The sequence below is a fragment of the Paralichthys olivaceus genome, chromosome 4 (assembly GCF_024713975.1).
Source record: "Paralichthys olivaceus isolate ysfri-2021 chromosome 4, ASM2471397v2, whole genome shotgun sequence".
NCBI lineage: Eukaryota > Metazoa > Chordata > Actinopteri > Pleuronectiformes > Paralichthyidae > Paralichthys > Paralichthys olivaceus.
In genome coordinates, this window is record NC_091096.1 from 24,086,965 (window position 1) to 24,108,911 (window position 21,947).

Consider the following 21,947-nt stretch of genomic DNA (forward strand, 5'->3'; position numbering starts at 1 on the left):
AGTATTACCAATGCCTGGAGCGAGGCTGGCCGGGACAGCCAGAGTCACATAACCAACAGAAGTTATTGCTGTGCGCAACAAAAAATGAATTGATGTTCGCTGTTCCATACCCCTCACATTTATCCATCAGTGGCTTAGGCCAGTGTAATCTGATGGAGGAGATTGGTTGCCTGACAGTCAAATGTGTGGTCTTCGGGGAGGGGATGGCACGGTGCCGGTGTCTATCAGAGATTGATTATCTCCTTCTTCACAATAACACGGGAGCAGGTCTGTCAAAAAAGAAGGACAGATCCTTTCATTGATTATGGAGGTATAAATCCGAGGCAAATAGGGAAGCTGCCCGCCATGCTGCTCCATGTAAACAAATGCCATCAATCACCAGGGTGGCCCTGCCGCAGTGGTCTTTGATGACGCCGGCTTTTTGGCCTTGTGGATGTCAGCGCGTGTCAGCGTGGAGTTGATGGCCGTGTTTCTTACCTTGTCTGGTGGTTTTGAAGTTGAAAGACTGGAACCCCCCTGTGAGCGCAGAGGAGTCGATGACGTCCACGCCGTACTCGCTGTGGTTCTTCCTGTACAGCATGACGGCCACCACGAGGATTGCCACGGCGATGATGCCAGCTCCCAGGCCCGAGTACAGCGCTACATCATTGGAGCTGTCCATACCTGGGACACACAGGAGACATGGGAAAGTAGAGAGACTTTAAAATCTTATATAAAAGCCAGTATTCAAATAATGCCCAGGTGTCAAATACCAGCTGAGGCCTTCACAGAACAATGTCAGCCAGTCGCTGATAAAGGCTGGGTACAAAAGAGATGGCAATTACATACAGCTTAACCACAGTGCACATTGTAAAAATCTGGATAATGTTCATAACAACTGAAAACAAATCATATTCTAACGTTACTTTGACTTTGCCCTACTCATTGTTGATATTAAGAGCACACACATCAAATTCTGTTAACATGTTTTAGGGAGTATAAGTTGTGTATGAATATTTTTGACACCAGAGGGAGCTCCCTCTGGTGTCCCCAAACAGTGTCCAACTGACTTAAGTGATGCCACTTGAGTCACTATATTGGATGCTAATGTATAAACACTATATAAAAGAAGACAGTGTCGACATTATCTCTGGTTCTGCTGCATCATTTATGATACATTTTTTATTCTCCACACGTAAATCAGTGGAGTGCTCTTTGAAACATTTTCACCAATAAACGTCGTCGTATTGAAAAGCTTGGAGAAATCCTACGTGAAATTTCTGGAGAAAGCTTTGAGCTTCATTCCCTGAGATGAGCCGCATTGTTCTGAGAAAAAAAAAACTAAACAAATGGGAGCTCCTGACATCAACAGTGGTGTGAAATTGTATTTTTTACTGAATTCTTGAAGACAGCAGGAAAAACATGGAGCGAGTTAAGTTTAAGGAATTAGAAATAAAGACACGTGTCTAGTATAAAACTAAATCGAGGCCTGGTTCTATCTGCACTGAGGTAAGTAAAAAGCCCCAGGCAGTTTTTGAGTGTGTGTCTGTACAGTATGTGACAGTGTGACAATATGTAAATATGTTCTTCTGAGGTTTCTCCAGCAACTGGGTCAATTCTTTTTCACTTTGATGAAAGCAGCTTTACCCAAAAATATAGAAAAGTTTTTTTTAAATGTTGCACATAAAACGCCCTAGTGTTTTTTTTTATATCAATAAAGACCCAGACTCAGTGAGGAGGAGGAGGAGGATGGAAGGAAAGCAGTGAAGACAATATTGTTATGATATAGACATTCAAGGGCAAACACGTGCACGAGTTATAATGCGTTCCACTGGCTGCAGCATGGAAGTGAAATGGGAAGGATGGAGAAGTGGTAAGATGGAGCAGACCATCTGTCTTATCTCTCTATGCTTTATTATGCCCCACAGACAGGATTAAATGAACACGTCTGGTCGTTACTCTAAACTGTTACATGCCACAGTCAAGCTGCTAACATGGAGGGTGATTAGCCAAACTGCCTTTAGACCCACCGGTCTATAACCAATAGCTGTGATGGATATCTCACAGTGAAGACAGTTATGAGCCCATGCGGTGCTGCTGTTGGTCACAAGTTGAAGCTACGGCTAATCAGAGGCAGATTAATTTATATTATCCCGACCAGGGTGATCACTCGACACATATTTAACGCAGTCCCTGTTCAGTCATTTCAAGCTGCATAGAAGGCAGTGGGCAAAACTTTTTACACAAACGTGGCACGTTAATGAAGGCACCCGAGCTAGCACCTGACAATCACTTAGCAAGGCTAACACCAGTGAGTGATTGAAAGCCGCCACAGGAATGTGAGGATGGCACCGTAAATTGGTCAAATTAGCTCGTTTGCAATGATTACAACCCATTAATCCTCCACACCAGAGCACATGTTCACTTGTCACAACCAATATATCACCCGGCTCAAAGTGGAAACACAGCTGTGATGCCACGGCTGTCATAAAAAGTCAGGCGCTGAATAATGACATGTATGCAAATGAGCACTCGCTGGGTTAAAAACAGGAGCAGATCAGATCAAGGTGAACTAATTGTCGGTAACTCTGGATGTTTCCAGGATATGTCCTGAGAGAACGCAAACTGAATGTCACCCCCATTCACAGCTAACTTTAAACTAGGAATAGTTCAGCTCTTGCCCACATAATTCAGGGCATTGCACATTAGTGGCAGGTGGGGACTGGGAGCTGGAGATGAAAGAAGTCCACAGAGGAAGACTCACTTTGAGGTTTAACGTCATGTAGCAGCTTTCGATCTGCAAAGACAGAGAGATAGAGTGAGACAAAGAGGAGAGAGAGTGGTGATTAAAGTCCCAGCCTACAGTATGTGAAGTGTCTAGTGGGATGTCGGACCTGGAGCAGAGAGAGAAGCTCTTCTGCTGACAGTGCTCATAGATGATAGGTATTAAGTGACAATGGCCAGGCCAGCATCACCATTGCCCTCATATCAGCAGGGATGAAGATGGTCTTTGAAATGCCTGACGACTGATCATCTTCAAAATAAAAGTTTGATTTTATTCAAGAAGTGTAAGATCCAGGGTTTCTGCAGGTTTCAAAAAGTTGAACTTTTAAAACCATTTTAAGAACATAATGATGGAAATATTAGAGCTCAAGTACAACAGATATGAGAGAAGTCCCAAAATTACTAATTGAAGATTTTTTCTAGTTGAGAATAACTATCAATACGGCATGTTATCTGGCAAACTACAGGCAGAGACAGTAGGTATCTGTCGAATAGCCAAGGGGAGTGTAATGAATCTCAGGCTGTTTGTAGAATCAGTTCCATGTTGGTCTGGTTTGTAGTTGAATTACAGCATGTTGATATCTAGATCTACAACATACTGAGACATTACGAACTATGAATGCCGCCAATATCATTTTAAAGTGTTGTGGAAGTAGCATTTAATAAATGTTAACATAATTAAGATCGACCAAAATGGAAAACTAATTATCTAAGATATACATAAGATATTAACATAAAAAAGACATTTTGGTCTTGGACCCAGCAGAAACCCTTGGAATTCACACATAGTACCATTATGGAGACAAAAATGAAAATTGTACTAACAGGCTCATTTTTGTAGTGGTGAACAACTTCAGGGGAAAAAAAAAACTTTATTTAAAATGTATTTGGTTTCTTTAAGTAACAGCATTGGGCCTGTGATTTTATCTTCAGTTTAATAACATCTTCAGTTCAATTTAAACCTGTTTAAATCTCCATGAATAGAATTGAAATTGTTACCCAAATTAATGTGTCAGGTAATTCAGTAAGTGTTTTTATTGATGACCCAAAAGCCCTTTAGATAAAAAACGCAAGATCCCCAGCCTCCATAAGAACCAAGTGTCAAAGTCATCTTAATTAATTTGACGGAATACAAACAGCGTAACAGAATATTTCATCTGCAGGCAATCAGAAGGTATCGACCAGCCGTCATTTCACTTCATGTCTCTTATGAACCACTCATAAGCATGAGTTGCTCCCCTACAGCAGCTAGATCCCGCCCTGGTGGCTGGTTGCAATATAAGTCGTAAACAACACCTCCTCCGTGTTTATGAAGAGGACATGGACCAAACTAAAAGTCAAAGTGCAAAGTCAAAAACGTTTTCTCAATTATGTTTTCTGTCATTTTGGGTAGTTCTCATGTGTAATCGAGTGTTTATTTTTCAGCTGAAATTGATTGGTGATTGGTCGCATGTATCGGTCGGACCTTCATACTGTGGCTCCACATTACAATCACTACTTCACAGACTCAGAGATGAAAGCACTCGAATCTGAAATGTGTGGCGTCGTTTTTGTACAATAGGACGAAGTGGAGCTGTGTCGTTCATCTTTACATGCAGTCAGATGTAGTTACTGAGGCCTAGTTCCTCACCACATCGGCCCATGCGGATGGGCGGGTAATGTCTGGACACAAACATTCAATCTGATTACTTGCAAATAACAGTGTGGACAGTCTTCCATACATACTGTATCTTACATGAGAAACAAATCTGAATCTGCAGAATGAACGCAGCTATAGCTCTCATGGAATTTCTGTTTTCTCCACCATGTGATGTGTGAGCTATCATTGATCACCAAGGTTTACGGTCCTTAAGCAGAGAGAGATTTTTCAACATAAAATTGCAAGTTATAGTATCCAAAACATAAAAAAAACTGTGTAAGATGCTGATATGTTGAGCTAAAAGCTTCGGGTCAAACTGACCCAAATAGGGCAATTCAAGTTATTTAAAGATGTAAAAGATTGAAGGGATCATATTGACCCCCAATAGGAGGCTTAAATTGGTATTACCTGATATAAATGAATAAAAACTAAATAAAAAATGAATTAAACTACAGGTTGGTGGTAGTGATAAATAACATGCCAAATAATAATAATCAATGATCATAATTAAAAGGATTAAATACAATATTGCAGTTGTGTTGTGTGCACTTGTTGTATGCATAATGAAGTCCTTCAGTTTCAATTAAATGAAAATAACCATTGCAACTTAGACAACAAAGAATTGTGTTTGCATAAAAATGCATGTGTAGAAAATATCTGTTTCAAAAACAAAAAGATGAGACGTTCCTCTTGTGATTTGAAAATTGAAACCATTCAAATCACAATTCTGATATAAAAGATCATCATCCAGCCGGATGCTGTTTTCATTTTTCATTAGAAAATTCAAGTCATTGCATGTGCATGACCCAAACAGTGCAATGCTCTTTCATTCCAACCATCAAGCATCATTCACTGATGAATGTCTGCACTTCTCAGCCTGACACAGAATCAGTGTGACATACAGTATGTTTAGTGAGCAGCATGCTGGCGTTATCATGCACAGGGCATCCGTGTCAATCCACAGTGTGTTTTCTTTTCAACACACCTCCTGTTCAAACATGCTCAGATGAGTTGCCAAGTTACTGTGAGTGTATATATGATGATGAACATGATAGAGAAAATGATGAGAATGATGATGATGATGATGCACAGTGGGGAGAAAGGCCTTACTCTGGGTACACAGTCCATCTGTGCAGTTCTCAGTGGTCTCGCTGCTCCCTTCACACATCTTGCCTCTGTGTCTGGGTGCAGGGGAGTTGCACTCCCGACTCCGTTGCTTCTCGCACTGACTGCTGCATATGGTCCACTCGGTCCACTCATCCCAGCCTCCATCAACTGTAACATGAGGATAATACACATTAGTGGATTAACCAAAATAATTGATACTCTGCATGTATATAGTTCAAAGGCCAAACTACTTCACAGCTTGGTTGGCATTTATAATGGACATGATAGAGTTCAACTTTATTGCAGTCGCGTTCTATCAGGGCAAGTGGTCGACTTGTTAAAGCTAAAGCTAAACATATACAGCTAGAAAAAACAAAGTGCTATCTCTCCTTACATCTCAGAACAACGTTCTATCCCGCTAAGGACACAGCCTGTTTGCATCAATTTTGTAATTTACTGCCCTCTTCAGGTGGAAGCAGGCTATTGTCTCTAGAAGCTAGGTTGACTCGCCAATGTTACTCATTGTTTCTCTCAATTTCCAGGGTGCATGCCATTGAGTCTCGGTCTTGTTAAGTTGAGGGGCCGAGGCCTGTTTTGGACCATTTCACATTTACAATAAAACCTGGGATCTGTAATGGGTGAATGGTTGTAGCTACAAACAAGTGTGCATGTCAAGCTGCCCATTAAAGGTACAGTGTGTAGAATTTAGTGATATCTAGTGTTGAAGTTGCATGTTGCAGCTGAACACCCCTCACCTCACCCTCTCCTTCCAAACATGATAAAGAACCTGTGGTAGCTTCAGTCGTCATAAAAACTCAAAAGGTGTTTAGTTTGTTCAGTCTGGACTAATGTAAAAAACATGGCGGCCTCCGTAGAGAGGGTCCCCTCCATGTAAATATAAAGTATTTAAATATAAAGGACCTTTTCTGGGGTAAAGAAAACTACAATTCATACAATTTAGATGAAACGAACTAGTGAAAACATCATGAGGATTATTCTACATTACATTTCTGCCAATAGATCCCTTTCACCTAAATCTTACACACTGGACCATTAATTCAGCTTCCAGTGTTGCACGAGCAGGTATTTTTCACACTTTGTTGCACAATGTGGAAACTGATTACATCAAAGAATTAATCCCACAATCTCCTCGCTGTAAAGTGTAAAGGAGCAGCTGTTGCAAGTGAATGAGCAAATTACACAGATTTATCAACTCTGTGTTCGATCTGCAGTAAGTTTGAGAAGTTTGAGACAGAAGATACTCACACAAATATTTCAGCTGCTTTAAGGAATAGTTCAGAGCATAAGCGAGTGGGCAAGAGAAAGTGTGGTGTAGGTGTTTGACTGGAGCAGAGAGTTAGAAGTTATCAGTACATCTGTGAACTAGCAGTTCACAGTTTGGGCTGCTTGTCAGGAACTTAATGCTATAACACCTCACGATCCAAGTCCCTGAACTCTCTCTGCTGTCAGATGACAGGGACAGAATGGTTCCTATACAAATGCGGTTTTCCTAGTCCGTGTACAATGCTCATGTTTTTACAGTTTTTACAGTCGATTACTGCTCCTCTCTGTGTCTCTATCATTCTGCCAATCGAAACGAGCCAAACCAAGCTCTCCTTACCATCTCCTCCAGCTCCATACATGGCCTATAAGTTTACAAATTCCATTGTATTGAAAGCCTGAGTTTACACGTGTCCTATGACACTGGTTGTGTGTGTGTGAGTGCGTGTCAGCGTGAGAACGATAAAAAGAGAGCGAGTCAGGACGATCAGAATGAATGAACAAATGCGTGCAGCTATGACGAAGGTTTGACTTATATAAGAAATGTATCAATTGTTATGAGGTGATCAGTGTTGATATCGTGGCGTATTTCAAACAAATCAATGTTTAAAGTTTAGCAGGTCAGAGACGTCCGCTGAGTCAGTGTGTGTTGTCTCTGTGTGTGTGTCTGCGCGATACATGACAACAGGATACAGTTCATACAATCATTCACTTTCTACTGCTTTTAACCTACGATGGAAAGATGCCTCACTTCTATGAGTTACTCAGAACTCAGTCAGATGCCACAGTTAGAAGACGTCTTAACTTAACTCCACCACCTTGACGTTTGAGTGTTTATTCAATTTACCAAATCCATAGCGCAGTAAACACCTGAATCACACCGTGAGATGGAACTTTGTTGGTCTGGTGGTGGTGGGCTCTACAGCTCTGCTTGCTAATGTGTGAAAGTCACTGATTTGTTGTGTTTTTCCTCTTTTTTAAATAACAAAATCATCCTCATGTCTTCATTTAAAGTACAAAGCTTGATTCTGTTTCATTTCTGTTTCTAGACAGGTTAAGAAAAATGGAAATAGCATGTTCATTAGTCAAATTTATAGTTAAAGGAAACATTTTTAAATTTTAAATAAAGCTTGACTAATGGCATTGGGCATCTTTAGAGCTCCACGTGGAGACATTTAAAAATGTTGCTCCCAGCCAGGTTAGCTGTTTGCAGATGACTCTAGTTTTTAAACTAAGCTAATTTAAAAACACTGAAAATACTTTCAAAAGTGGAAGTGTCAAAATATAAAAGCCTCTCTTTAAAATGCAGATGTTTGTATCTTCATGTTAAACACAAAACTGTTTGTATTCATTACACAACTGCAGACTTTGTCTCAACCTTAAATTTGGTGCTAGCTTTACACACATTCAGCATTTAAATATTGTCTTAATGGTCACACACACATATTCAGGGCAGACACACAATGCACATTGTGATGTGGTGGTACAGCTTGAGAGACATTTTCTTTTTCTCATTAACCCCCAGGCCTGTTTATATAATGGGATTTGATACAAGGCTATGAAACCCAAACAGCTTGGTGCATGCTAATAGCTGAAATTCTTCCGCCACGCTCTGTCATCTGATCAAGGAAGAGCTCATCATGCTTAGCTTAACAAATACTGGAAGACCATATGGCGCCTGAAGAGTTTTTGGCAGCACTTGCGATGCCCATAATATACAGTCTTGTGGGCGGTGGAGAGGGAAAGATTTCTTTTTGTTCCACGGGCCGTGCTTACACTTTACATTTGTTTGTGGTTCCTGAGCTGTTTTAAATGCAAATGATATGTTTATGTTGCAAAGGAAATGCTGAGTGTTTCTGAGTTTCACCGCAGCCATTATCCATATTGTCCCATAACTTCCCTGTAACTTGTTGCTCTGATTCGACTGCATGAGCTCATCTGCCAACTGCTACAGATACAGTCTGACAACCTGTAACCACTGCAAAACTCTGCATAGCCTTTGGGTACTTTTCACAAAATGTTTTTTTTCCCTGATCGCTGCATTCTGTGTCTGTTTTCATGAATTGGCCTCATTAAATTGTTTTGGTGACATTTTGGTAGCTTCTACTAGTTAGATTTTTCTGCCTTTTTTCTTTTTAACTCACCAGAGGATTTTTAGGATCTAAAACAACCCTGTTTTTCAGTTTTAAAAATGTTAATGTCTTAAACAACAATAGGTCTAACCTTGCATTACTTGTTACTTGTTGTTTTCAGACATGAACTGAATGTCTGCAGTATGCGGTTCGGACTTCCTACGGCATTTGTTGCCCTCACAACCACTCAGAAAGAGTTAAGATGAGGGGTGGTGCAGCCGGCAGAGGCAGGATGTCACATATAAATTCTGCTGTGGTAATCATATGCTTTTGTTTACAGCACATTGACCTGGGCGTCAGCTCTAAACATCTTTGTCTGTGTCTTATTCATGCATGGAAATGCTTTTTCATCCTGAGATACATGTATTCTTTTTGTCTTCGTCCCTCGCATGTTAGAAATGTCATCGATGCGGCCACTTGCTCAGATATTATCCAGAGTATTTAACGGCAGGAGAAACTGCATGTCTGAAAGCAGCTATACTGTGATCTGGCAATGAAATGATTTATATGCTTGACAATCATGAAACGATTGTTAGTGGAGCTTTAGATTAAATGGCAGAAGGATATACATACATATATGCCTCAAAGCTCTGCAGTGGCAGCCTGGTCTTACTGGTCTCATCAGTCTATGTGCAGAGCCCATTGAAGAAACATAATTGAGTGTTTTATCTCTTTTAGCTACAGAACCATGATCTTTAAGATCTAAAGAGCCAGACTGAGTCAGTGAAATAAAGAGGAAAGAAAGAGGCTCCCTCTTTTACTGGATCTTTAATTCTGAAATTTTGTCGTAATGCAATACATCAAAGTCATCTGTGTAAAACCTCCACTTATATATTATGATAAAATGAAGCAAACGTTAACTGTTGGACTGCAGCTCTACTGGTTCTAGTATGTATTGTTACTGGCCCATTAAAATACCCAATGGCATAATTAAAAAGAGGCCACAAAAGTTTCACGTTTAATAAGGTACTCTCCTCAAACTGTTGGGCCTTGTAGCTTTTGATCAAGTGTTACTAAATATGGAGGAAATAAAGTCGACTGAGACCCCTGAGGCGATGATTAGGTGTAGATGTCATTGTCACAGATACCCAGTGGGTCTGAACGGTACACAGTGTGTACTGACGTAGTTTTAATTACCTGTTCTCCCCCAGAACTTCAGTCTGAAGATGACGAGTTTCTCTTCTGTGTCTGTTCTTTTCTCTCTTTGCCATTTCTTGTTAAGTGCCAATCTGCTTTGTGATGGGGCGGCCCTCTGACCTCATCTATCCTCCGATCTCTCTTTACACTCACACCATCATTAAGGCAATGCTCTGAGCTGGACAGCCTTGTCAGTCAGTGGACAGCTGGGTTCACCGCAGCCTACGCTTCGCCCTAGTCTGCATCTCCTTCCTCCCACTAACAACCCCGCTCCTCCGTCTGCTGCATATATCTTCAATCCCAAAGTGAGGCCTCCAGGCTATGGTGGAGGCAACAGGTCTGCATATCCCTGCTCAAGTAGGAAATTCTTATTCCTCCTCTTTCGCACATAATGATTTTTTTCTCAGTGAGGTCATTCGCTGCGGACAGCGCTGCGGACAGCGCTGCGGACAGCGCTGCAGACAGCCGCCTCCAACCCTTGAAGGTGCGTTTAAGGTAACAGCTTTAATTGGCAATGAGAGGTGGTTGAAAACACATCAGTTGGCGTCTAGACATTAAATGTTTTGTTTCTTACTTCCAGGCGGAAAGTGCGTTTTGAAAGTCAGATGCCGCTGCACCTTGAAAAAGTAAAAGCTGAGTGTTATTGATCACTGACCTCCTCAGAGATAGAAGGTGGCTGCATGTGTCATTTTCTGTGCTACCTTTGGTAAAATATGCAAATTCTAACTCTATGTTGTTTATGCATTTTAAAATTGTTTTGTTTATAAGTTAGATATGCAGCATAAAAAACATGAGAAAATGACTTTCAATGAAGTTCAGCACTGAATTTAAGGGATACAAGATCTGTTTTAAGAATGCTGAATTATTTATGTAAAATTATGTAGCTCCTGTGCACCTGGGCACACCCACGTAAATATATAAAAATAGTTTATAGGTGTTATATTTTCCTGACGCGATCTAGAACTGACGTAAATCCTCACATTTATCTGTCCGGTGAACAAGCACAGTGAACTTATAGTTGAAAATATCATCACAACTAAATACAAACATAAAGGTTATTTCAATCCCCCGTTTATGGAATGAAAACAAAAATAATTTTCTCCACTTCCTCACGTATATTCAGGATGCGTCATTCTGTTTCGCACAGGAAACGGTCAGAGCACGGCACACAGTACAGTGCTGTCTGTGTGCATCTTCTGTTCTAAAGTATGAGTTGAGTTGGATTTGCTCTGCACCATACATCCTGCTCATAACTTAATTTGCAAACTTTTACAGTAATACCCTGTCAGCATTATTTCTAAATCCCTCCTGACTTCTTTATCTCTTTCACATCTCTCCGTCATCCTACCCTGACGTTCCCTCCATGTTGCCCTCAAACTAAACCTGACTCTCTGTCCACATCTGTGCCACAGCAGTCTGACCCCAAGGAACAAATTGGCACATGGCAGGTTTATTGGACGACCTCTTCTCCCAACTTCTGAACTCTTTGAGAAAAGAAGGTAATAGATAGAAAATGACAGTATGTATCCAGAATGTGCAACTTTGTGCTGGCACTGACAAAACTGCAGGGGCCCAACATCTGGCCAGAGGGTGACGTGGTTGTACATCTTCATTTATACTAAACACACATGCAGATGTGAGTACGCTAAATGTGGCATTGTATAAGAGGGCACTGTTTGCCTCTAAAGAATTAAGCTAAAAACATTAGTGTATTTTTTCTTATCTGATTTTTGTGAATCTCTTCCCTCCTGTTTTTTTTTCACCTACTCGTCTGGCACCTTTCAAGCCAACTCTTCATTTGCTTTTTCACACCACTGGCTGATCAGGCTGAGGAAACACTACATTTGAACTTATTTTTAACTGCATCACAGGGGATTTCACAGGCAGTAAATGTGTTCACATTAGGTAACAAAGAGAAAGCCTACATCAACTGTTATACATGAGACTTGTGAGACAGATTATACAGACAGAATATTAAGTTGTAGATGCAACTGTAACTGGATGAAATTAAATCAGTCGACACTTAATAATTTAGGATGACAAAGTTTGATTGCAAATTTATAAAAAATCTTGAACTGAGATTTCTAATTTACAAACATATTTTGTGCCAAATAATAAATAAATAATGAATGACTTAAATGTGCGCCTGCAGGAATTGTGCAGGGATGTTAGAAATATAATTAATCTGTGTGGCCCCCTTAAGGCCCCCAATTACAAAAAATCCTAGAGCCGCCACTGCTTCTTGTGAAAGTCTCTAGAAGCTTTGCACAGTTGGATTTAACAGTTTATCCCTTATTCCTGGCAGATCCTCTCAAGCTCTATCAGATTGGATGGGAATAGTCTGTGAACTGTCGTCTTCAGGTCTCCCCTCAGGGGTTCTGGCTCTGTGTCCGGGCCACTTAAGGACATGTGTCACAGTGGGGAAAGTATCGGACAGGTGGAGAGCAGAGCCTGGTGTTTGTCAGACATAGTGTCTGTCTCCTCGGAGCTGAGAATCTATTTTTCCCTCCTTTAAAGGCTGTTTGGTAAACTACTCGTGCTGTCATCTGCCATAACAAAACGGTTCTATCCCTCTTGACCTGATCTATGCCTCACCACACTTTTATCACTGAGGTCCACAGCTCCTCAGACTTAATGACATCTCTGTCACGCAGGGGGAATTGTGGGATATTTTATATACACAGGTGAGTATCTCATCAACTCATTTTGCTGGATTGCGAGACACATCTCAAGGATAATTTAAACAAACAGGATGAACCACACCACAGTTTGTGCTACAGCAAAGACTCTGATCACTTTTGAAAATAAGACATTCAAGTTCAATTTCCAAAACATGCTTTCATTGCGTGACTTATGATTGGAATAATGGTAGGGGGAAAATGGAAATAGAAGTTGAAATTTTATTCATTAAAAATTAAATCCTTGACACAATAATGTGTTCAAGATGATGAGTTCTGAATGCTGTCTGGAGGCTGTGTAAATTAACTTTTTGGACAAAAAACCCTACTGGCTCACCCTGTATCACCTCACAACTTTATTTTGCCACTGGATTGACCGAACAGTGAGTCAGCTGTGTCTGTCTGGCATAGCGCTACAGAGGAAAGGTTAGAAACGAACAAAGGTTTACCTTTAACTCGTATAATGTCTCTTTTGAAAATATTCATGAGCAAAACTGATTCTTTAGGAAGCTTTTCATTGGTTTGAATGGTCTAATCTTCTCCTCTCTCCTATAACTGATATGCAGATGCACAAAGCAGAAAATGGTTTTATTTCTTTGCAGGAGCGATTTATCATCTATCAGGCTGTAGAAAGAAACATATCTGATTTTGTCCTGCTGGTTCAGCTCCGTCCCATATTTGCTATTTGGATTTTCAGGCAGAAATAATCTAGTTAACTGAGATAAACATCAATATACCCAGCCAAGCAAGCAACTCGTCTCCTTACGGTCTAAAAAACATAAAATAAAGAAACATTGATATTGAACGTTCCTGTGAACTGAAGAAAGGTTGATCCTGAAAAATGTGTAAAATAGGCTGAGCTTGTCAGGTGTATTCATGCCAACAATCATGTGTCCAAAAGATGGAATTGGCAAAGTAAATTCATAATTGATAGTGTATAATTGCTGTAGAACAATTTAAGCACACCATGATTGAGACTCACAGGCTTGACTGTTAAATGACTCCAATAGCTTCACAGGAAATGTCTGGTACGGCTAAATTATTTCTTTGTTTGGTTTTCTGGACTTTGTGAGGTCATCACCAGGAGACCTCATGTTAATAGTCTCACCTGCCTGCTGAGCCTGTTTTATACAGTTTCTAACTGAACCAAACTGGCTCTGGGAGAAGTAATATAATTCTGATGTTAGCAGCAATATGAAAGTTGTCTTTATTTATTAAAAAAATACAATTACATGCGACACTAAAATGGTGACTATGGTAAGAACAGTGTTGCCAACTTTATTCAGATGAAAGTATAGGAAAGTATATTGCAAGAAGCCTGCACGGAAGTAGGTTTTGCTCAATAATGTCACATTCAATTTCCACATTGCCAACATCATAACGCATGTATTCACCTATTTAAAAATATTATTTTATTATTTAAATTCTATACAACTGCTTTTAATATAGCTTTATTCTAAGAAGCCATCACACCATTTATATATATCTAAATCGAACTATAACTACTTTTTAATATAAGCTGTTGTACAGGCTGTGGAGTTAGGAGTAGAGAGTAGTGGATGGTCTGTATTTATAATACTTTTCTAGTATTGATGACCACTCAAAATATTTTACAGCACATTTTCCCCCATCACATATTCACACACACATTCATAAAGTGCATCTATGTGCCAGATCTTCTCTATAACACATCACTCATACTCTGCAGGCACAGCCGTCAGACGCAATTTGGGGTCCAGTATCTTGCTCAAGGACACTTTAGTGTTTAGGTTAGTGGACAACCCGCATCCAATGAAATCAGTCAATGAAATATTTATTAGTTGCTTTTTTGAGAAACATTGCTAGATAAAATCCCAAAAACCTGCCAAATCAAGTGACAAAAATAAATTATAAATTAGCAACACTAGGAAAGCTACTAAACCCCAGCACATTTGTATTTAGCTCAAAGCGGAGGACCAATAGTAATATTCTGGACTATGTAACAGCCCTGTCTTAAGAAAAGGTTTTAGAAATACAACTGCCGTCTGCAGATCTGTCTTCATGCTGACGGGCCTGAATTACACAGCTAGATAACCTCTTACCTCTCTGCGAACTAACCACATCACGCCCATTGCTTCAAGAAGCACCTCAGCTCACCCTCTTCCCCCTGAACTGCACAGTGCACGGAGTCTTATCCCCTCTCTCACTGCTGCTGCTTCCTCCAGTCACTTTAGTTTACATCATAAATCCCCTCTTCTTTTTTATGCTGTGTCTTTTCCTTCAGGGAGCACTACTCTCTTTACAACACGATCAGCCCGCTGCCGCAGGGATGTTGTCAGGTCAGTATGGATCTGTCCCATTATTGGTTGAACGTAAAGCTATTGAGGCTGGAATGTAAGCTCATTTAAGTCACCCTGGATATCCTCAGCAGATAAACACCAAGTTTGTTAAGAGGGGTGACACACTGTGACACTGCAAGGTGTCTTAAAAAGACATTGTATTGAAGTGTGTCATCAGGAAAGAGAAGAGAAGAGAAAAAATGGAGCTAGAAAATTAAATAGTTGTCATCCACCGTTAGCAAATTAAATGTGATCACTGCCTTTAGGCATTTTCTGGCAGCATGTTTGAATTTTTGACAAATCACCTTAATCATTCATAGCCAAGAATTAAAGGGATAATTCACACAAAAATGAAAAGTCACTCATTATCTACTCACTACTATACCGATGGAGGGGTGGGAGTGTTTGAGTCCACAAAACATTTATGTTTTACTCAACACAAGGTCATTTACAACATCATTTAAGCCCTAACGTCCACAGGAAGTGACTAAGCTAGTGGAATTAGCTACACGATGGTGTCTGGCATTGCACCTCGTAGGAGGATAACAGAGGACGTATCAGAGGACATATCAGAGGACGTATCAGAGGACGTATCAGAGGACGTATCAGAGGACGTATCAGAGGACATCTACGCTTAAAACATGGTGTAAATGACCATTTCGAGTCGAATGGATGACACCACATGAGCAGTATGGAGGCAAGTTATGTCTTTTCTGTTGTTTTATTACGTCTTGAGTCTGGTCAGTTACTTCAATTGTATCAGATTCGGCTGCTACAAAGTTTACTTCTGAAACTCCAGAAGTGTATTTAGGAGTCAAACACTTCACCCACCCTTCCATCGGTATAGTGGTGAGTAGATAATGAGTGAAGTTAAATTTTGGGGTGAACTATCCCTTTACTACATCTCATCTAGAGAAAAGAAACAACTCTATACATTTGATGTTCTACTCATTCTATGCAGAAACAATGCAGAGTTCAAGAGGGACTGACTTGGGCACAGTGCGTTGCAGGTGATCTTCTGTACCGACATGCCCTCGCAGAAAGCGCCGCCGTTCAGAGGAGCTGGGTTAGTGCAGGTTCGAGATCGCTTCTGGACGCCGCGCCCACACGGCACGTTACAGGCTGACCACTCCGTCCATAGGGACCAGCCACCATTCACTGGAGAGAGTTCAGCAAATTTAGAGAAGGAAGACGAAGAGGAAGAAGAAGGAGAGGTAGAGTGAGTGCACAACAACGTGTTATTTGTCCACAAGTCTGCTTTGAATACTTTAACAAGAGCTGCAGCTATTAATGATTATGCATGGTGCGAGGCGCTGCAAGGCAACAATGCATAACGGCTGGAGCAGATTGAGCTCAGCACAGTCATTGTGGTGGATATACAGCTCCCGCTCTCCTAATTGCCTGTTCAGTGTTCGTTGCTCTTGGATTAAGATAAAGGCATGGAACTGTGAGAAAGCGAAGAAAACAGCCATTACACTGAATTGCCATTTCTGAAGGCGACACTGACTCATAGTGGTCGACAGGTTGGAGTCGACCACTTAGCGCTCCGACTGAAGCAGTTTATTCTATGATCCCTCTGTGTTACGTGAGTGGAATCGAGATGTTCAAGCCGCACAATCAAAGCTGGTGCAAACCCGCGCGGCTGGAAGGCCTCTGGCAAATAAATACTTAATAAGCTACACTCCTTTTAAATGAGATTAAGACACAGTGGCTTATTTCCTTTCATAAAGTACACATTGATTTTAAATGAGAGGCAGTAAATTGAGTCTTTGAATAATACATTCATTGAAAAGAAAGAGGAAACATCTCTCTTCATTGGGAACATGGGGATGGGTCTTTTAATCACTTGTGTTGAGGTGCAGGGAAACAAACAAAGTGATGTGAGGTGCTATGTTAACATTGTGTCACGACACTGTAGTGTGATGTAACGCGGTTGGAGAAGACGGCGTACCGAAGACTATCACAGTGGCCGTGGCGCTGCGTCGCTTTGCCACTATGTTGCTGGCCAGACAGGTGTAGTTGCCCGAGTCGGACAGGCGCGCCTCGTTGATGATGAGGTTGTGGTCAGCTCGGGTGTCGATGTTGTCGTCAGTCAGGGAGCTCACCAGCTCTTCGTTTTTTAGCCATTCGACCTGGTAATGAAGAACAGAAGAGAAATATTGTAGAGAGAAATCCACTTATGTCAAGTGTTATTCAAATAAAAAGCATTGACAACTTTAGGCTGTAGGAGCATCCATCCTACGGCGAGTCTACACAGGAAGCATTTGAGTGAGCAGTGGTTTTTACAGAGGAGCAGCTTCCGGGCTGTGTGTGAGTTCACACAGGATGAACTCAGCTGTAGGTCACCAGCAGTTTGCCGGTTGCTCAGAGCTAAACAAACGCACTGTGTAAAAAATGGTAGAAACCAGATTTGAAGCATTAAAACAGTGCCAGGCAGCCGAGCGGTGCAGTGTTTACAAGAAGAAGGTTCCCGGGTTCAAATGAGATCTTTCTGTGTGGAGTTTGCAGGTTCCTCCTGTGTCTGTGTGGGTTTTCTCCAGGAACGCTGGCTATCTCCCACCGTCAAAGTGAGAAGTTCATCTGAGACTCTTACTTGTATGTGTAATGTGAGAGTGAATGGTTGTTTGTCTCCATATGTTGGCTCTGTGACACACTGGTGACCTGTCTTGGGTGCCTCCTGCCTCTCGCCCAATATGATCTTGACTTGGATTGGCTCCAGCTCCCGCTGTGACACTCAAAGCTAAGCGGTATAGATGGATGGATGAACAGAAAAAAATTGCACTTTTATGAGTATAACAAGAGTAAAACATGAGCCACTGTGTGTCCTGCATAGAAAGCTGGATTGATTTGCCTTGTCCCTGCACTCTTCAAATCAACTCATCACCATCTCCAGTATTCAATGACCGGCTCGGCCACTTCACCACAGCATTATACCCTGAGGTATTCATTTTTCGTCCAGCTTATCCTGATCTCTAGTCTGTTTTTGGGAAGCCTTGTTATTTGTGCGTGCCCCGTCTGATTCCTGACCACTGTCTCGACTCTGCTCAGGATCACCCTGCCTCAGCCACTCTAACCCTCTGTGCTCAGTCACAGTTGATTTTATATTCTCTAGTTTTGTTGGACTTAACGGCAGCTAGACTATGTTGTACTCATAAAGCAGGAATACATTTTTTTTAATGGCTTGTACATAACTATTCAAATACATTTGTAAATAAATATTTAAAACCTCTTTGGCACCCAACACATGTACTCAACAGCTAACTGCTTTTCATTAGACTTATTATATGCTGTGTATTTTAATAACCAATAGAAACTGCATGGAGCCTATCAAAATCACCCAATGTGTATTAAGTTGTCCATGCTCCTGTATGAATAGTAGGTTTAGCACTCTAAAATAAACACATTTGTCTTAAGCACTAAGTTAGCCAACAAGCTGGCTGAGCTACTTATTGTCCGGGGAGGATAAAACCCCATTTACAAGCAATGCAGCAATTGTGGTGAGACACTAATGAATGATGTTATGGCTTATAGCTGTTCTTTTCTCTGACCAAGCTCCACTTGTGCCATTTTGCCTAGATGAAGACATCTGGGAAGAGAAATGGGCAGTGCAGCCATTTTAAATTGTGTAATTATATGAAAATGTTTGATTTGCCCTCCTCTTCTGAAAATATTGATATTTGGTTATAGTTTTCTAACATTTTCAGTCTTAACATTTTCTTCAACAACATTTTTAATGACATAAATTTAGTCACAATAACGTGTTGCATTTAAAACAGCACACTGACAAATATGTTTTGTCATAATTGTTAAATGACTTTGTGACAACTGCGGTTGTGTGCAATGAACACAGTGAAGGGTGTAGAGGCAACAGTTTGAAAGTAACTTTCAGCAGTAGGTGATTAACAGGTGACTACCCAACAGCACACCACCAACAGGAGCCTCCTACTACAAAGTGCCTCCTGCTTATAGCTTCTTATCTAACGGCTGAAACCAAAACAATCAATGAAGCTTTTGTAACTTTCTGGGTCCAGCTATTCACAATCACATCGTGCCTCATGAGGTGTGTGGTCGTTGAAGATTGAAGTTATGCAGCGTTTGCACTTTCTTCACACAACTTCTTCCAACATTAGCAATAGCATGAATGCTTTTTAGGAAAATTGGAAAATGTGCACAGTTATCCTCATTTGCATTTAGAGAATTACAATACAGATTAAGAAGAACAAACTGGTACAAACACACAAGAAATTCATTCTTGTTTTCAGAAGATGCAGATGTTACATTTGGAGTCATTTCACATTAAACTGTAGTGGCCTGCACCCGCCCAGTGACCCACAGAAATGTTGGTCAACTGTACCTTGTCTGCCACAGCCAGGCAGCACGGACACTGACACTGAAGCCATTAAGCAGTCACAAGATGCACTATAACCAATTACCAGCTATAGAGAGGAAAACTAATTATGAATTACAAACTTAGTGACGCTTTAGTGCGTCTACTCTGGTAAGAGAGCTGCATCACTGCGTTCACAAATTACATTCATGGTGTGGCAGAATAGGCCGAGCTGATGGATTTATAGGAAGCACACAGGCACTCTTTATAATAAACAACGCTCAGGCCGGATGCAAATAGGAAGTGCCTTTGGGCATGCACACGCTGGGTAAATAGAAATGACACGCCGAGCGAAGGGATGATGGATTGCAGGTATATACTGACACAAATAAAAATGATAATGAACATCGTAACACAGTAATCATTTCTCGTATTCTCTATTTTTTTCCACACAGTCAATTGAAACACATTTTTAGCAGAAGTGGGAATTTTTTTCTTTTTCAGACAGGAAGAGGGCAGTTACCGGCACAGAAACGCAAACCTGCATTTTCCTCTGTTTGCCTGGACGGAAACTTGGAGGCCGATTTTCAAAGGCTCCGAGATTCTTCTCGACAATTAAAAGATATCCTCTCATGTGGGTTTCATCGGATGCCTCAGCATCTCTGATAGATAAGAGAAAAAAGAGAGACGGAGGACTGAGGGACAGGATCTAATTCCTCATGATTAAAGTCATCCATCACTGAATGGGTGACACAAGTGGCGCCACTGCACCCCTCCACCCTGTCCCCCAAGTCTTTATGTATTTATTTCAATTTTATCCTGGGAAATTTGTGACTTGAAAGAGGCAATTAACGTGTGACACGAGCCGGCCCCTCAGTGTTTGGGGTCCACGCTGCACATTAACTGTCTGTCTGCCGCTAACTGCCAGTGGGTAATGATAAAAAGATTCACCCAGCAGGAGACGGGTAAAGAGAGACAGTGGGAGAGAGATACAGGGAGAGAGAGAGAGAGATGCAAGGGGGGAGGGGGGAGGGGGGGAGAAAAAAAGATGAAGGGACAAATACAAATTAGCCCGGCAAGTGTGTGGCAGAGGATGTGAGAAATGAATTGTCTAATTGGCACATTTGTTTCAATTAGGACTCGGTCATCAGTGTCAGCCTTGACGGAGGGGTTTCCATGCAGGGCTTCACATCAGGGCTTCCTCCCTGTGATTTCATTACCTGGGCCGCCACTGAAGGTCACCTCCTCCAGCCCTACATGGCCAGGTACTCTCATCCACTTGACTACACACACACACACAGCTCATTCAGATGACATTTGCTGATGATTAGATGCTGAGATATGTGGCGGTTGAGGGGCAATTAGAGGACAGAGGAGCGGTGTAACTGGCGACACCGCAGCCATCATCAAGACTTATGAGGAGAAAGCTGATAAAGACCTTGCCAGCTGACACATTTTTCCCTGTGAGTGTGCCTCATCGCCACACTCAGGGGTCTAATGGTCATTTGATGTCAAGGTGACGCAGTACAAACGACGTGCTTTAGCCCTATGAGGAGGGGAAATCTGTCTGCTGAGTCATGCTTCGGTGTCACAATTAAGCACGATCTCCTCCCCTTTCGGGCGACTCTCAGTTGCCTGTGGCGAAGCCGGCGTGGGCAGCAGAACTTTTTCTTTTCTTTAATCGCTGAGTATCTCATCAACGCAATTACGTGGATTAAGTGTCTGTGTCAGGTGTAGCTCGAGGACCGGGGGACGCCAGCGGGACCCGCTGAGCAGCTTATCAGAAGCGACACCTCAGAGCACGGAGCTAATCCACTTCACGGATTCCCCCAACAACCAATCAGCAGCACATGGCAAGCTCATTGCATACATACACACACACACACACACACACACACACACTGATACCCATCGACTCTTTGTAGTCAGCATGACTCGGTGTGTTCATATGAACATCAAGCCTGACAGCAGCAGGTACAGCTGTGGGGAGCTATCTGCACCTCAACCGTGCTCGCCCACTCCAGAGGTTAATCAGAAAAGATACGACGAGAACACAAAGTGGGCCTGTGTCGACCATCCGCTTCCCCTGTTGCTTCCCAAATGCCACCTCTCCTCCCCTCTGAGCTGCGTGGCACTGCATTGCTTTTCCACCCCGATCTGTCTTATCTTAACGAAATAAATAGAGGGAGCTTCCGGCTACGGCCGGGGCTGGGGGTGGATGTAATTGCTTGGCTTAATAATGAAGCTCATCATCTGCTCTCTGGGAGACTTTCTCTGACCTATGAGACAATAACAAAGGCGCTCTGCGGAAGCATCGGAAAGTTACAGGGAAGGCGGGGGGTGGGACATATAGTTAAATGCTGACTTGTTTTGGAGCAGCATTGCGATGTCTTTGCGAAGCTCAGTGGAGAACAGCTTGTATAACTGTGCAGAAGCATTTAGTTGATTCCCCTTTGAGCCGTAGCCTGGGCTGTCTACCTGAGCTACTGTAGATCAAGGGGATTCATCTCGGATTAAAGGCTTTCATTCAGGGAAGTTGAAATTGGCTTCCAGTTTGGCTGTTCA

General features: G+C 41.7%; 1 protein-coding gene across 3 annotated transcripts in view; it reads right to left on the reverse strand.

Annotated features, from left to right (window-relative positions):
* Window positions 1–21,947, reverse strand: part of unc5db (unc-5 netrin receptor Db) — a 184,353-nt gene that overhangs the window by 45,776 nt on the left and 116,630 nt on the right. For 2 of the 3 annotated variants that reach the window (XM_020093968.2, XM_020093969.2), the window contains exons 6-10: window positions 17,007–17,187; window positions 16,046–16,213; window positions 5,513–5,677; window positions 2,744–2,776; window positions 478–663 (exon numbers count right to left, since the gene is read on the reverse strand). In XM_020093968.2, coding sequence (XP_019949527.1) covers window positions 478–663; window positions 2,744–2,776; window positions 5,513–5,677; window positions 16,046–16,213; window positions 17,007–17,187 — 733 coding nt within the window. The remainder of the gene's footprint in view (window positions 1–477; window positions 664–2,743; window positions 2,777–5,512; window positions 5,678–16,045; window positions 16,214–17,006; window positions 17,188–21,947) is intronic. The other variant, XM_020093970.2, reaches the window with a different exon arrangement.